Here is an 18,026-nt window from a genome sequence, read left to right on the forward strand (position 1 = left end):
GAACTCTAAAACTTTTTCTTATATTCTGGTCCCTGAACGTCTCTGTTGGAAAAAAGAAAGATAAGATTCAACAGAATCCCCAAGTGTTTATAATACTAAGTTGGTTTTCTAAGTTAGTCAGATTCTGTACTTCAGTAGCTTTATTAGAGTCGGTAGCAGACTGCTGGAGTTGGAAATGCATCCAAAAATGGCAACATCTGGTTTTCATCTATTCTTATGAGACTCAGTGTTTTCAAAGGAAAATAAGATACTGAGTCCTGGTTTATAAAAATAAAGAATATAGTGTCTGGATTGTAAAATAAAGAGGACAATGTGAAAACAAGAAGGCTGGTATGAAAGAAATGATCACAGTCCAGGAAAGAGCTTACACAACTATATGCACTCAGTTTCAGGCTGTGAGAAACAACCATCTACATATGTACTTGTTTTATACTCTTGATATCTCAGGCAAGCTTCTCAAGTACTTGTTTCCTTTCAAAATTCAAACTTGCCAAAAATGTCTATAAATAAAAATGAATATCTTCATATAATCAGTAAGAATATTCATGTTGCGTGCCTATATAGACAGACAGGTAGTATGGAAACACTAGCAATAGACTGGTTTTCTTTTTCACTGGTCGTCTTCCCAGGCATTAAAATGTAGAGCTATCAAAAATTTAAATATGTCTAGCTGCAGATTCAGTGGTCCCACTGAAAGAAAATTCTTCCACATACAAAAATGGAAAGATTCAATTGGTCAGACAATCATAATACAACACCACACTAGATCCATAAATCTAGGTAATCTAACTATTAAAACTTTCTCCTCCTCAATTTTATGCCGGTGAGAGGCAGCCAAAGTACTCTCCATCGAACGCTAGGACAGAACTTGAGAAGGGAGTTTCTACTATCAACTTTGTTTAGAAGATACTCTAGATTTTACTCCTTTATTCAAGAGGCACAATTTGCATGACAAGTAGGGGGTGAGGTATGGTATCTTCCATAGAAGATAAACCAAAGAACACTAAGAAGGGGCTGGGATGCATAATCAAAATACATTGTATGCATGCATAAAATTTTCTAAGAATAAAAATACTATTATTTCTTAAAAATAGAAATCATTAACAGTTGGACTTATGATTGGGCTCCTTCCTTACACACAAAGGTTCAGAGCTGATTCTCCTTCTTCATGTAGGTCAGAGGTGCCGCCCTGATTCTCATGTTAAAATCTATGACAGTAACAGGAAGCTCAAGAGCATATCACTCTGATCCTCATATGCAGAAGGTCTGATTCAGCATGGCCAGCACTGGTTTTCACAGGCACTGTGACATAGTGATTGCAATGCAGGTCCAGTGCTGGAATACTCAAAATACCTGACTATCATCAGTAAGAGAGCTATTTGTATTGGGGACAGAAGAACTTAAAAGAACATAAAATTTACAATTCCAGTCTTCAAGTGCATATATTAAAAATATTCATTTTTTTCAAAATAAGAAAGTTAAACAAGAAACTATGGAGAGTCAGACCATATCATAGAAGACCATACACTAATATACTGCTTCGAATATGAAGCAATGATTTATCCGACAATAAGAATTCTTAGCCTGTGCTCTAAGAAATTTCAGGAAATCTTGAGTTCTCAAAAACCATACAACCAATGTTCATGAAGATATGGATAACATGAAAAATACCCCACAGCTTTCACCAGTTCTCGTGCCGCATGAATATTCAATTGAAGAGCCATTATACTTTTTATTTGTCTACTGGAAACAGCAGTGTAGAAACTGCTTCTTACAAAGCATAACTCAAACACAGAGAAAAATGTCCACAGTGTTGGGTTCACTCTCAACAACAAAATTTTAACTTACCTTTGCAGAGTCATATTCAGGGAGCCAGTACAACCCTTAATCTTGTTCTGGGCTTCAAGATGAGTCATTCCATTTGCACTGATGCCATCAATGCTGAGGACCACATCGCCTATCCTGACATGTGCCTGTGACGCCTTGCCACCATCTTTCAGCTACAATAAACACATCAAAAAAAAAAAAATCACTGCTTAAAGCACACAAACACTAATGCAGATAAAATTATACTTTTTCATGCAAAAAGTGCATTAACATAGTATTAGAGCAATATAAAATTATCTTGCTTGATAAGAGGTTAAAATTGAAGTGATTTTCATGATTTTTTAAATTCCTTCTAAGAAACAAATAATATTCTAAAAGATGGCCTCTGATAATGCTTCATTTATTTAATATACAACAGCAGTGTGTGATTACTAAGAAACAGAAAGAGAGGCAGCATCCATGAAAAATTCACATTTTAGCTAAAGAAAACGAATAGAACCTAAAACAAAGTTTATTATTTTAAAAAATGTTTTAAACCTCTTTAAACTGTTGTATTTCTGTTTGCACCCAACATGAAAGGAGGATCTTGGCACCCCTCCTCCCAAGTCCAGCTTACATCCGCGTTTGGGGATTAACTTCTTTAGATCGCAGGCCCAGTGATCTTTCACACTGGGTGTGCCTCCTGCTGTAGGCATCCAACAGGAAGCAAAGGAAGGCACAGATTTGAGACTTGCCAGACTTTTTTTGTGTATCAGAGTCCTTAACCCCCAGTGTTTCCTTGGTTACTCAAGAGAAATAGCTGAATGTTCACATCATTTAGTTTGATCTGCTTCAAGCTACAAATACATGTGTGTAATTGCCTCAGGAAAGCAAATACAAAATCACAATATGTAGAAAAACAAAGTGAAAAAGAAAATTTTAGTAATAAATACTAAGTAAAACAACAAAGAAAGAAAACAAACTCCTAGTTTACCAAATTAGAACTGAGTGCTATATCATATAATTTGGGGCAAAGGAATAAATGCAATCTATTGTATCCATTTAGATTTTCAGTAATATCAGTTGTCAAATTCCTTCCTTAACGCAGACCAATCCCAAAACACAAAAATGATCATTTATACCTAAAATTCAAGGAAACAGTGCTGGGCGATAGACTGACAACAGTACTACTGTTTCATCCCATCACAGACTTTCACAAAACCATGCATTCTCCCTATAACTAACATGAGCTCACCACATTAAGCAATATGTAATCTGGTGTAAAAGAGTTTCTTGTTGTTAACCTCAATATCACTGAAAGCATTTACTCTAATAGCAGAAAACACATGAACTGTTCCTCTCTACTGCATAAAGCTACATTACTGAAACTGTGAAGCACATTTATAAAAGAAATAGTTCCTGAATCCAATCATGCCATCACTTTGTATGTGATTTGGGGAAGGTCAATTCACTCATTTAAAGGACTGTTACAATGACTGCATGAGATGACAACTCAATAAATGCTAGCTGTTATTGAGATTGCTATCATAAGAAATGTGGAGGTTACCCATAAGGTCTTCTCCATCCTACACAGTTTTTACTGTTCATCTATCTGCACACTACCTTTACAAAGTTATAGGTCTCATCACAAAATGAGAATTATTAAAATAAGGAAATGCGTTAAAATTCAGAGTCTAGATAATGAGGGCAACCATAAACTAAACAATTCATCCTAGACTTTATTCTGCACAAGGGGGGCAAGCCTGCAAGTAAAATGAACCAGAAACAGAACACATCTCAATTACCTCAGCCACCTCTTTAGCAGAAGCCTTAACACCGAAACAGTGAAGCCTGTGTCACTTGTTCTAAATACTACGCTAATCAGAAGCAACTTAAATATTGTCTTTCCAGCACTTATAAAAGGTAAAACAGGATGCAGAAAGAATTTAACCACACCACAGATAGAGTCAAAAAATGAACTGTCGTGCTCCTTGGTTCCATATGCCTACTATCTTATGATGAGATCCCAACATACCCTCAAAATATTCACAACTGACTTCTCAGCATTCTCTCTCAGAATTGCCTTTATCTTGTCCTTACCTTCAAATCATGGAACACTGAAATCTCATATAGCGTCATGAATTCTGCCTTTCTTGAATACCACATGTAGGAAAGAAGTAAATGTTCTGCCAGTCCTATTTTCCTCCTTGTCTGACCATGCCCTGATCATCCTTCATCTTGCTCTTACCTATTGTCTAATTGCCTACATGAAAGTTTTCAACTCAGTCTTCCTATGTTTTCATCTCCCTTTCCTCCAGTCACATTTCTAAAACAGTGGTTGCTGAAGCTTAAATATGGTATAAATCTGCCCCCAAAGATTTACTTACTGAGGCTTAATCTCCATTGTGAGGTGCCTAAGAAACTTATTCTGACTTTGATGTTTGGAGCCAAGCCCTTTGCGAATGGTATCCAATATGGTAATTACGAGAGGGCTCGCAAAATAAAATCCTGATGGCTGTTATAAAAAGAACAGAAATGGAACTTGCTCTGCCACCCCTGCTTCCCCAAATGGCATCTTCTCTGCATACCATGAGGCTCTGTCAAAAAGAATGCCAACACAAGGCATGGTCCTTCAACTCTGGACCTCCAGAATGGCGAGCCAAAATTAAATTGCTCTCTGTACAGCTAGCACACTCTTACTGCACTACTGGCAAGAGAAAAAGGAACTGTCAAGTTCTGGAGGGTAACTAAGACCCCCGATAACACCCTGCAATGTTTGAGACCTCAATGGCCAACAACTCAAAAAGTTACTCACTTCTGGAACTAGGTCTTTATTTGTTAGCCTCTGTTGTGTCTAGTAAGGCCCATTATAGGATAATTCTATTTTAATTCCTTATCTATGTGAATGGATATTTTTTAGGATGTTTCTACAATAGTAGGCTTTCATATTACTTCTTTGAAAAATCTTTAGTGTTATTTATCCCTCCCAGTTTCCATCTTCTAATTTGCCTTCCCCTCCCTACCTCTAATTCATCCCTGCTGTTCTATATTTTCAATTAAGCCTTTATACTAGTGCCTTCTATTAACCTCTCCCTTGAAAGAACCTCCCCTGTGGCTCCTTAGTAATTTCCTGATGTTTGTAAGTATTCCAAATGAAAAGCACATATGTAAAGAGTCAAAGTTAACACCCATAAATGAAAGAAAACATACAATGTTTGTGTTTCTTGGCCTGGGTTATCTCAATCATGACTTTCTCCAACCCCATCTACTGACCTGCTAATTTTTTTCTTAATAGCTGAGTAATAAGTGTAAATATACCATATTTTCATTTTCTATTCATCATTTGATGAACATCTAGGCTGTGTGACAGTAAGACCTACTGCTGACACCATATACTCAAGTAACAGAACATGGAGAAATAAAGTTGGAACTTACCTAGAAGCTTCATTCCTTCTGGTGAGCTTTCATAGTGCTATAAAATGCTATCCAAACAACTCTAAAAGTTACCCATTTCTGGAAGTAGGTCTTTTCTTTATTTGTTAGCCTCTATTGTGGCCCCATTACACCCAAGAAGAAAAGACATCGTCAGTCTTTCCCAGCTGTGAGCCTTGTGAGCTACAACAACGGCCAGCCTGGCAAGATATAGCTACTAGTGCAACAGTGGCACAAATGTCCAGAGAGTAACCAACCACTTCATGATCTCATTTAAGGCCTCCTCCACAAAATAAAAACACACCTCATTATTGGACCAAGAATTTATCTGGGCAAATTACACACCCTGGGAGAGAACACACTATTATTCTACCAAATGAACACAGAAGTAAACCAATTCCTAATGACTTAGCATTATTCTCACAGATGATAGGTTCTCTTAAACTTCCTCAGAGAAGCTTCTGCATGCAGTATATAATAATCAATGCAGAGACCCACAACTGGCAAAGGTGCAGAGAATGTCTAGTCCTTAAGGAAACCTAGATACAGCACCCCTCCTCCAAGGGCTCAGACATCATTGCAGAAAAGGAGGAGAAAGTATAAGAGCTGGAGGCTAGAGAGCTGTAATTAATAGTGTCTTCTAGGCACAGCAAGGTACTGAACATAGGAAGTTATAGTGGTTGTTACAGCATGCACAAGACATGTTCAAGCCTAACCTAACATGGAGAGAGGAGCTGGGCATAATTAATGAATCTAAAGGGTTATAAAAAGGCTACATTAATTTTGTATGCAGTGGTATATTCGTTACTTTTCTAGCTGCTGTGACAAAATCCATGACAGAAACAACTAAAAGGAAGGTGGTTTCTTTTCTCTTGAATTAAAAACAAAACAAAACACATTTTCCTTTTGATTCACATTTTCAGAGATTTTAAGTTCACTGTGACAGAAAATACATAATTTAGTGGCCCAAACCATACTGCACAACTATGAAGCACTCTCTTGCTCACATTACATTAATCAGAAAGCAGATAGACCACAATCAGTCTAGTTTAACCTTCAAAGTGCTGGCCCTAATGAGATACTTCAACTTTGAGGCTTTAAGAGGCTTTGTAACCTTTTGCCGTTGAAATAGGAGCAGCAACAGAAGATAAGCATTCAGAACATAAGGCCATGTTTTGGAGTAAAACTGTAACAAATGGAAAATGTCTAATGAACAAAATTTAAGACTTGTCAATAGGTAGCAGTCACATTACTAAATATCCTACATGAGCTTCATTCATCCCAAGATGTACTTCTGTAAGGCAGTCATTCATCAGAAAGGTCCAATTTTAATTGAGTAGTATATAGAATTACTCTAAACAGTGAATAAACAAGGAGAGACTACAGGGTACCTTACTTTTTATATAGCTTATCATTTACAACCCGTGGAAGTCTAAATTGCTGCACTTGTTTGAAGCAGTAATTATTTTGTTACCAGTGTATCTTGTACATGTTACACAGCAGTCCCCAATCCTTTGTAAATGCAGGATGTGTAGGAGAGAAACAGCCATCAGAGGTTCCTGAATCAAGTTCAGTATAAATTAAACTAATGACAAAGAAATGTTACCCTTTAATCTTTCATTGTATCTGTCAACTTTGTTAACTAATTTTCTACAGACTTAATTGTAGCTACACATTTCTGTAAAAATTCTTAACTATCAGGCTTCACTGAGGTTGCAAGCAAATATGGCTACACACATTGGGACTAGCTCTGAACTCAATTCTGCTCACTAATCAAGAAAAGAAGGTAATTAGGACACTGTGCTAAGAAAGCAATATCTTTAGTTAAAAACAAAGTATCTACCATCACTTATCTATCTATTAGAACCGGTGCATTTTACATGTTTCCTCTTAAAAAGGCATGGGGTGTTAGGAACCATGTAAGGGAAACTGGAATTAAAGCCCTGAGCTTCCCTCAGCTCATCATAATTTCACTAGAAATACCCAATGATAGGCTTTCTCCCAGCATTTTAGGGAGGTAGCTCCTATCTCATGTCTTTAACGTCCCTAAGAAAGGAGGAAGTCATAAAACAACTAGTACTGTTTACCGATCATCAATAGTCAGTCAGAAACTTCAAAATTCCTATTACAGTCAGGTACTCTTGATCTGTTCTACAGCTGAGAAAAAGACTTCAACAGGTTGAAGAACTTGTTACATTAATTCAGCAAGTAAAAATGCATTACTGAGCACAGGCTTTGAAGCCAGACAATAGTGAGTTCATATTCACACTCTGTTTGCTAGTTATGGCACCTGGCATAGCCTCTCTTAACTCCAGCTATCTTTAAAAATAGAAGGCCATTTTAAAACAGGAAGGCCAAACATTTCCCTTCATTATTCATTGTCTCTCCTGGGCCATGAAGCATCTTCCTATCCTGCTTTCCACTTTACAAGTCAGAGCTGTCCCAACTCTGTTATCACAGTATGGTGATGCCCTAATTGTTGGCTTGCCATTAAGTATCATCATTGTAGCAAGAGGCTAATAGATCCTAAATGAATTTTGGGAAGAAGCCTTGAGTTCGTGGTGGGAGAAGGTAAAGCAAGTCTTGAAGCATATGAGAGAAAACAAGAGGGTACTAATCACAGAACTGGAATAGGAACCAGGAAGATGGGTGAAGAGTCACATCCAAGGGACAAAAAACACACACCTCAGCCTCCAATGTGTATTGGTCTCTCAATACACATCCACTTCCACATATGCAAACTACGTAAGTTAAACAGAAATACTTCACATCTTGATGCACGCTGGTAAAATAACATGCACGACTAAAATTAGTATGATTGAGAACCATTTTTCCACAGCTATATTAAAGGGTAAATTATTAAAGGGTAAATAACTTTCTAATTTACTTAAGAGTTTTACTTAATAAATAATAAATTTTACTTACGGACTTAAGTAAAATTAGTAACTATGAGTCCCTAAAGTATTTAGTTTCATTACAAATATATGGTTACAGTAGGGTTTTTGAACTTTTTAACTGAAAAGAAAAAGGCATAGTGCATCTTTACAAGACTGAAATGAAAACACCTGAGACAGGCGAACTAACAAGGCAAGGGTCTCCAAAAGATCCTGGTTAGTAGACCATCTTAACCACCAAGAAGTTCCTTAGACTCCTGAGTGTGACATTGTCCTGTCGCTGTGCTGCACCCAGTGCTGCTACCACTGGAGGACACCTCCCTCGCAGAAACAGAGCTTCCGCTTCAAAAATCCTAACAACCTACTCTGTTCACAGACCATCCAGGCAGCCTGCCTCCAAAGGGTCTCCTTCTAAGTGATCGGATACTCCAGCTACTGAACTGCAAAGCTTAGCCACAGGAGTGACTTGTCTTCATTAGAATCTGTTAATGAAATTTACCCAACCCTCCTCCATTGCTGGTGGGAATGTAAACTGGTACAACCACTTTGGAAGTCAATCTGGTGCTTTCTTAGACAATTAGGAATAGTGCTTCCTCAAGATCCAGCTATACCACTCCTAGGCATATACCCAAAACTTGCTCAAGTACACAACAAGGACATTTGCTCAACCACTTTTGTAGCAGCTTTATTTGTAATAGCCAAAAACCCAGAAACAACCCAGATGTCCATCAACGGAGGAATGATGGTAGAAATTGTGGTACATCTACACAATGGAATACTACTCAGCAATCAAAAATGAGGAAATCATGAAATTTGTAGGCAAATGGTGGGAATCTAGAAAAGATCATTCTCAGTGAAGTATCCCAGAAGGAGAAAGACACACGTGGTATATACTCGCTTATATAGACCTACAAGATATGATAAACATAATGAAATCTATACACCTAAAGAAGATAAACAAGAGGACCCGGGGTAAGATGATCAATCCTCACTTAGAAAGACAAATGGGAGGTGCATTGGACATAGGAGAAAACAAGTAATAGGACAGGAGCCTACTGCAGAGGGCCCCTGAAAGACTCTACCTAGCAGTATATCAAAGCAAATACTAAGACTCATAACCAAACCTTCGGCAGAGTGCAGGGAATGATATGAAAGAAGGGGGAGTTTGTATGACGTGGAAAGGATAGGAACTCCACAAGGACCAAATATATCTGGGCACAGGGGACTTTTCTGAGACTGACACTCCACCAAGGACCTGGTATAGATATAACCTAGAACCTCTGCTCGGATGAAGCCTGTGGTAGCTCAGTAACCAATTGGTTTCCCATAGTGAGGGGAACAAGGACTATTTCTAACAGGAACTCAATGGCAGGCTCTTTGACCTCCCCACCCCCCAAGGGAGGAGCAGTGCTGCTAGGCCACAGAGGAAGGCTTTGCAGCCAGTCCTGAAGATACCTGATAAAACAGGATCAGATGAATGGGGAGAAGGTCCCCCCTATCAGTGGACTTGGAAAGGGGCAAGGAGGAGATGAGGGAGGGAGGGAGGAAATGAGGGAGGGAGGGCTTGGGAGGGAATGAGGGAGCTGGATACAGCTAGGATACAGAGTTAATAAAATGTAACTAATAATAAAAAAATTAAAAAAGAAATTTACCTTTCCAAACTATAAGAAATGTTCAATAAACAAGTAGAAACCTTTTTTATTCCTTTCTCTGGAAATTGGCTAGCAGTTTGAAAAGGTAAAAAAATACGAGCATAGACACGAGTTACTGAAAATATATAAGCCCAAGTTCATTGTAAGAAATCAGATTTTAAGTATGTACAATAACATTTTTATTTCAGAATTTCATGAAACACAGAAGTTGCTGTTTGTTCAAAATAAATTTGTTTCTGAAAGTGTCCTATAATGAAGATGTAGGGTAACAAGTAGGAGATATATACCTACATAATGAGACATTTAAAAGTCCAAGCTTTCTGCTTTCTGCATACTTTCAACAAATGCGGAATGCTTGGGAACACATGACCCTAGCACCACCAGTATGGCAGGAATGCCACAGACTTAGTAAATGCAAAAAAAAAAAAAAAAAAAAAAAGGAACAATAAATATGATTGCTCCAGAAAGGAACGCTAACAGAAGTTTCCCATGTCAAAAACCATGAGAACCAAAGCATGGGAAAATAAAGGCTATTGTTTTTCTAACAGCAATCACCAAAACTGGTGGAGGGAGAATGTTAAAAAGCTTTATCTATCTAATGAACAAGATTTCTTTAGACAAAGACCTGGAAAAGGTAGGGTTTTTAATCTAATTAATAAGTAATGTTTAATTTTGTTTTAAAATATATTTTCCAGTATCTACTGTATCTATTGCAGAATTTAAAAACTGGATCCAGAAACATTATCCTACGGTGAAATTTTCTGAAGAACCTGTCTACAATGCACTTCACAGAGAACTATAATGTATGTAGCATGTTCTATCAATTCTCAAAAATACGTAAGAATCTAAAAAGCCATGCCTACAACAGAGAATGTGTTTTCCTGCAAATGAGTGAATGCGACAAAATCATTAGTATCCCAAATAAAATGCCGGAAGGGTTCTATAGCAGCCACAGCAGCAGCTCTCCACCTGTAGATCACAACACCTTTAGCGATCAAGCAAACTTTTCACAGGGGTTACCTAAAAACATCGGAAGACACAAATATTTAACATTACCACTCATAACAGTGGCAAAATTACACTTAGGAAGTAGCAAAAGTAATGTTATGATTGGGGTCATCACAACATGAGGAACCGCATTGAAGGGTCACAGCATCTTTCATTGTTACTCTACCGTACAGAATTGCAGGAGAGCATTTACTGTTTTGTCTTGCATTACTGTACAATGTCTGTGCATGAACTAGCCTTCAAATGCTGCTAAAGACCACTTCATGATGGCTGTCGCTGGTTTGGAAACTGCTTTAGGGTGGTTGTGGTTTACATGCTGGAAGAACTTCTAGGCGCACGGTCCTCAGAAGGGATTATTGTGAAACTAAACTGAGCTGACTGAGCTTCCACAAGAACGGGCTTTTAATAAAAGAGCATGACTGGGTGCAGCCCTTCTCTCTGGCTCCCCATCTTGCCACATGACTTCTCCACACCCACAGTCCCACACGATGTTATCCACCACATGTCTACCCTGGCAAGAAGGCCTCCATCACAGTGTAACCTAATCCTGCATTTTCATTCTCCAAACTACTAAATCTGCTGATACTGTCTTAGTAAGACCTAGACTGCATTTACCTTAATTTGTTAAAATAGCTTGTGATTCTGTTCTGTTAAACCCTAAAAAATATAAGCATGCAGTGGTTCCCTTCACTTTATAGCTGATTTACACATTCATGCCTAAAGATTTAATGTGTTTTAAGACTATGAGCTAAATCAAATTCTTACCTCTATAAAGTTCCCAAAATCAAAAATCTTGCTACAGCAACAGAAAGTAGACTACTAGAGATGTCTAATGGGAGTAACCCTTTAAAATTTGAGCTTGCTCTGTATATTAAGCCTTTTTCTTTGAAATAAAATGATTTGGCTTTTTTGTAGGTTGGAACAGTGGAGAGGCAAAGCTAGCAAGAATCACTGGCATCCTCATTGAATAAAAAAACCAGACTCTGACTCATGCAAGCATTTTAACTATGGGTTCTATTTTTTAGTTTGTGAGTCAAACTATAAGCAATTTTACCCAAAATTCGGGGAAAATACCTTATATGGAAGCAGTAAAGAGAACACCTCAAAGCATATGTCATTATGAATTACAAAACCAGAGGTGAGCCAGTGCTTGTGTCTCCATCCTTCCACAGTCATTGAACCTCATTCAAACAAAGGACTAACACTGGTTTCTAGACATCGATTCTTATTCTAGTCCACGAAGTCCAAATGAAATACAAATATCTCCATAGGCTGTGCTTCACTGAGATGCTGTATTAACATTCGTATTTCATAGCCAATAAGTCTATGCCCAAAGACTTCATGCACTTTGCAGTTAGCACATAAACATTAGTCTACCAGAAACATGAAGGTTTGGTTGTTTGCAAAAAGAAAACATCCTCTAACATCTCAAAACCAAGGAAACTTGTCACAAACAGAAAAACCAGCATTGCTATCTGGAATACTTAGTGAAATGGATTTTGTGAGTTCGAGTTTCCCTGGAGCAGAGTAACAAAGATAACCATATATTACAAACTTCCTCTTCCCCCACCAGGTTCTGTTCAAGCCGAGACAGGCCACCTGAAATTGCACATAAGCATGCAGATATTTTCCATCTAGTGAAACTTTCTCCAGTTTTTCAAAGACATCTATGACCCCAAACCAAAGAACTTATGATTCAGCGAAACCTTAGATTGGAGCAGAGGTCTTCAAAACATGGCTCCCAACCTCCAGCAACAGCATACTTCCACAGTGGAGAAAGCCCTCCATAGCCCAAGCAAACCATCTTCCAATGTTCCAAGAAAAAACTCCATAACATCAAGGAATTCTCAAGGAGGAACAGGTAAGTACTTTTAATGGCAGAGGGTGGGGAGGAGATTTTACATGCAAATGAGAGATAAGCATAGCTTTAAAACTTTAATTTTTTTAAAACTCTAATCTTCATAGCATAAATCCACATTTAATCATTATTCCAATAAAACACTGCCTTCAATCCTGAGAACAAATAAAAAAGGACATGGCCTTTTTTAGCATCTGCTGTTTTATACAATTTCACATTTCACAGATATGTTTCTCTCCACACAGCAAAGCTCCTCCGACTGCTTGTGACCAAAGTCTTCTGTCCTCCCTATCAGTTATTCTGAAAATCTAACACATTTCTGTAAAAGTCAAAGAACATACTCATTCCAGATTTCTATGCAACACACACGCACACACACACACACCCTATCTAACTACTACACAGGCTTTATAAACAGTTACTCTCCGTTTCGGCATTTCAAGTCTCATACAGCTGCATGTCTACGGAGCAAGCTGTAAGCATGCTGCGTCTAGGCATCTTTCTTTTTAGTCGATCATACATGGATAGAAAAGGAAAACAACATAGGCATCTGATAAAATATATTATTTTATCAGTATAAATCAAAGGCATTTTGCTCATATTAAATAAAGAGTGGGAAAATATTATAGTTTTGTAAACTTCATACACACATTTCAATCTGCTTGATGACACTAACGTGAAGCCCACAGGATTTTCGGCCAGTTATAATTACACAGGCTGTACATACTTGCATGATAACCAACCTCTGCTCAACATTTTATTACAAGGAACCTGAAGGCAGTGGTAACTCAGACACTAGCAAACCCTGCGCCTCCGAGCAAGCTACTATATATGTCTTCATTCTACTCAGCTGTACAGGATGGTAGGATAGAATGAACCGAGTCTCTTTCAATTCTAAGATAATAAATACTTTACACAGTTAATAATCTTTCATTTATCTAATTGCCATTACCAATAGTAGTCATTTTCACTATAATAATTTTTTATTATTACCCAAATGCTTAATATATATTATTCATATTTCCCTATTACAAACTATTATACTAAGAAAATTCTTGGGATTGGTATGAAACTGTTAAAACTTGGTGTGCAACAAAATGGAGATTTGATGAAATTGTTAAAAGCAGCAACAAATTTAATATCATGAGTAAGAAGCTAGATAAGATGGTAGCTTTAATCTTAGCTCTGAAGAGGCAAAAAGGCAGGCAGGCCTCTGTTGAGGCCAGCATGATCTAGAAGATGAGTTCCAGAGCAGCCAGCCAGGGCTATGTAGAGACCCTGTCTCAAACCAAACAAACAAACAAAAAAGAATCAAGATGAATTTCAATACCCAGAAATCAAAGTAAGTTATTAAAAGATCTGGGCTGCTTATATTAATTAAAGCAGAATATATATAAAATAGTAAGTAGGGGAACCACTTGAAAAAAATAAGGACAGAATAAAAACCTACAATGTTACTAAACAAACACAGAGACTTCTCTAAATCTGAACCAACAGCAATATTGGAAACAAGAAAATAGCATTCCAGAGCTTACTCAGAGACAGAAACATCTGGAACTTCTACTTTTTCAGCCCTCAAAAAAAATATTTTAGAATAATTTAATATAAAAGACAGGAACCCTTTTCAGTGGTAGCAGCTGAGCTCTGTGACATTTATTATTATTATTATTATTACGTACACATTCATTCACTGTATACACACTAAAGTATATGAGAACTAGGCAGAGATACAGAATGAGTTACTAGACTAGAAGGAGAAGCCAGCATTTATTAAGTGGCTACTATGTGTTAGGATGTCCCAGACTTAGTGATACAACAATAAATACAACTTACTCTAAACTAGGTCCAGGGAAAGAAAATAGAAGCAAAAACAAATAAACATAAAGATATATAATAAAAAGACAGGGGCTGAAGCACATGAAAGAGAAACAGAACAGAGAAAGTGAACACAAGGTACTGAGATAGTCTAATATTGAGTCGGTGAGCGCCACAGAGATGTCTCAACTGGCAAAGAAGATGCTGCATGAGCATGAGAAACTGAACTCAGATCCCCAGCCTGCAAGTGAGAGCCAGGCATGATGACAGCCATGTTAGTACCAGGTGGGGTGGGGTGCACACAAGCAAATCTCTGAAGCTTGTTAGCCAGGCAGGCAGCCTCAAATCAGAAAGCTCCCAGTTCAGTGAGAGACTACAACAATCTAAGGAGTTGACATGGGTTCCCAACTGGTTGTGAACATTAACACTTACCACACCAGTACAATAAGTATCTTTATGGGCAAGTGTAGATCTGCAGAAAGAGAGGAGTCAGCTATACAGTTACATGTTTCAAAAGTTGAGAGTAGGAATAAAAGACAGATAAAATACATATGTGCCTACCCACTGACCAAATATTCACTTAATTCCAGGCACTGTTTTAGACAATTTTTTTTTTAATTTCTACACCAACTTTGCATAAAATTGACAAGGATCAGAAAAGGATTTTTTTAAATAACTCATTTTTAGAACATTAATTTACCCTTATAGTTCATGAGTTAACATTATGCTAATTTTTCTTAAGGAAACATCCGAAAAGCTAAACATTAAGAATGTAGTTCTAAGAAAATCTTCACAGCAAACCACTAGTTCCTTATTATTCCCAGCTGATTATTTTAAGTAAGTCCATTCCTGGATTTCCAAGCAGGGCAGAAAGACAACAGAATATCAAACTATCATTTGAGTTTGGGAACTATTATTTCAGGAGCAAACAACTCTATTCTATGATTTCTCTGGCTATCTACTATGCAATATTACAGGTTCACGACACAGACTAACATACTGACACATATATCTTATTACTCAGAAACATTCAGAAGAGAAATAGAGTCCTCAAGATGTTTCTAAGTAAACTGTACAACTAAAAATGGGTTCTAGTCCAAAACCACTGGAATAACAACAAATGTTCACTGACTGTTCTCTGGAGAGTTAAGGCAAGTTTCAGATTAGGGGACGGGTACGCTTCCTAGGAATGCTCCACTCCCAGACTTCAGAGGGAAGGAGTGGTATTTTCTTTTTCAAACACGCATTATGTTTCTTGTGTTTTGTTTTAATTGGAAGAATCAAAGGAGGAAAGTACTAGGCATCTTATCTTCCATCAAAACCACTCATCCCCTTGAGTGGAGGCAGAAACAAAAGACCTGGCACTATGGCCCACCCCTACTTCAAATCAATTTTTACATATTACTTTTTTCTATTCAAAAGTCTAAAACTATATTGTAGTGGTTACTTTTTGTTGACAGTTTGACTAAACTGATATATCACTAACATGTCTAGATGTGTCTGTGGGAGCTCCTCCACACTGACAGTGAAAAGAGTTGTCTGGAATTAAAGGGGAAGAAATCAGTTAGTACTGGCATAGTCATCCCTCTGCCCCTTGTTCCTGCCACCATGATGTTCTGCCCCACCCCTTCCTGCCACCATGATGCTCTGCCCAACCCTTCCCACAATCAGGATATTCTGCCTCACCACAGGCCCAGAAGCAACAAAAATACTCTTTACTCTGGAAGAAAAACATAAAAGCTCTTCACAGTTTCAGGATAATACAAAATATAATGATAAATGTAAACACAATATTTGAATCCAAAAACAAACTACAAATGAAATGTAAATTCAACAAAATTTCAAAGGCTTGACAAAAAAAAAAAAAAAAAATCCACAAAGATAAAAACCAAGAGAGTTTTAGGATATCAGGCTAGCCCTTTGAGTTAATAGTATAGATAGGTTTGTTGGTTTGTTTTTTTTGTTTTACTTTTAGTAGTACTATGATCTTTAGCTACAGTTTTCAAGACCTATTCCTACTAGGGAAAATACTGTTTTCACTGCATTGTATGTGTTTGCACCACCATGTAAATGCTATGCTTTAAATGCTTTTTACATGTCCCCAAAATTCCAAAGTTGAAGCCTAACTCATCCATGTAATATTTAAGAATGACAGCCTTACCAAATAAGATTAGGTTAAAAGGGCCACATCCTTACGAAAAAGATTAGTGTTCTTACAAAAAAAAAAAAAAAGCCTCTAGAAAGCAACTGCAGTCTTCTGCTTTGTGGGATTGAAAAGCATCACAATGTGTTTCCAGTAGATCCTGACTTTGTCAGTGGTTTGACCTAGGTCTTTCCAGCCTTTAGAATTCTGCACTATGAATGTCTAACGGTCCATAAGTTTCTACTGCTAAATCATTAGTTTTAACAATAAGAATGAACTAAAACAAAAACTGGTATTGAGCAATGAAATGATGTTATACTTTACCTAAAACTAAGAAAGCAGTTTTGGAACCTGATAATGATTAGAAGAATCTGAGGATACACGATTTAAAAAAAAAAAAAAAAAAGGCAGACAGTGTTGGAAAAGAAGCATTAAGGGTGGCTCTGGTGAGGGTTTAGATGAGCACTACTATAGAGCAATCAATGTTCAATCTTCTTAGAGACTACCTAGTATTAAGAAGCAGAATGTGGGTGGTTAGGGGGCTATAGTAGTCCCCCACTCACTCACTGTGGAGGGAGCACATTCCAGAGTGCACATTCCTCATTAAGGCAATGTCTAGGGATGCCATGGGATAGGATCATGGAACAGGAGATCCACAGGCCTTAAATTCTAGCCTAGGAAAGCTGCAGGTACCAGACTCCAACCCTTAGGAAGCTGAAGCACGAAGCACGGGCCTTCCTCAGCAAAGACACAAAAGACCTGAGCCTTGGAGGCTCTCCTTTGCCCCAATCAGTCCAGAAGACAGGACATAAGGTTGAAAAGATGGCTGTCAAACCTTAAGATGTAATATTACTTTCTGCACTGGCTGGCTTTTTGTGTCAATTTGACACAAGCTGAAGTCATCAGAGAGAAAGAAACCTCAGTTGAAGAAAGGCCTCTATGAGATCCAGCTGTAAGGCATTTTCTCAATTAGTGATCAATGGGGAAGGGCTCAGCCCATTGTGAGTGGTACCTTCCCTGGGCTAGTGGTCCCTGGTTCTATGGGAAAGCAGGCTGGGGAGAGATGGCTCAGTGGTTAAGAGCACTGACTGCTCTTCTGGAGGTCCTGAGTTCAACTCCCAGCAACCATGTACAAGGACTCTGATTCCCTCTTCTGGTATGCATGAAAACAGACCATTCATATACATAAAATAAATAAATAAATAAATAAATAGATAAATAGATAAATAAATAAATGAATGAATAAGTAAATAAATAAATAAATAAATAAAAAAATCTGAAAAAAAAAAAGAAAGAAAGCAGGCTGGGCAAACCATATGAAGCAACCCAGTAAGCTGTACCCCTCCATGGCCTCTGCATTAGCTCTTACCTCCAAGTTCCTACCCTGATTGAGTTCCTGTTCTGACTTCCTCCAATGA

At 37.7% G+C, this 18,026-nt stretch overlaps 1 protein-coding gene across 2 annotated transcripts in view; it reads right to left on the reverse strand.

Annotated features, from left to right (window-relative positions):
• The window catches only part of Pdlim5 (PDZ and LIM domain 5), a 181,561-nt gene that overhangs the window by 126,558 nt on the left and 36,977 nt on the right, over nt 1-18,026 (reverse strand). For both annotated transcript variants that reach the window (XM_055628218.1, XM_055628219.1), the window contains exon 3: nt 1,849-2,000. In XM_055628218.1, coding sequence (XP_055484193.1) covers nt 1,849-2,000 — 152 coding nt within the window. The remainder of the gene's footprint in view (nt 1-1,848; nt 2,001-18,026) is intronic.

This window comes from Psammomys obesus, unplaced genomic scaffold, assembly GCF_907164565.1.
Source record: "Psammomys obesus unplaced genomic scaffold, mPsaObe1.curated_primary_1811, whole genome shotgun sequence".
NCBI lineage: Eukaryota > Metazoa > Chordata > Mammalia > Rodentia > Muridae > Psammomys > Psammomys obesus.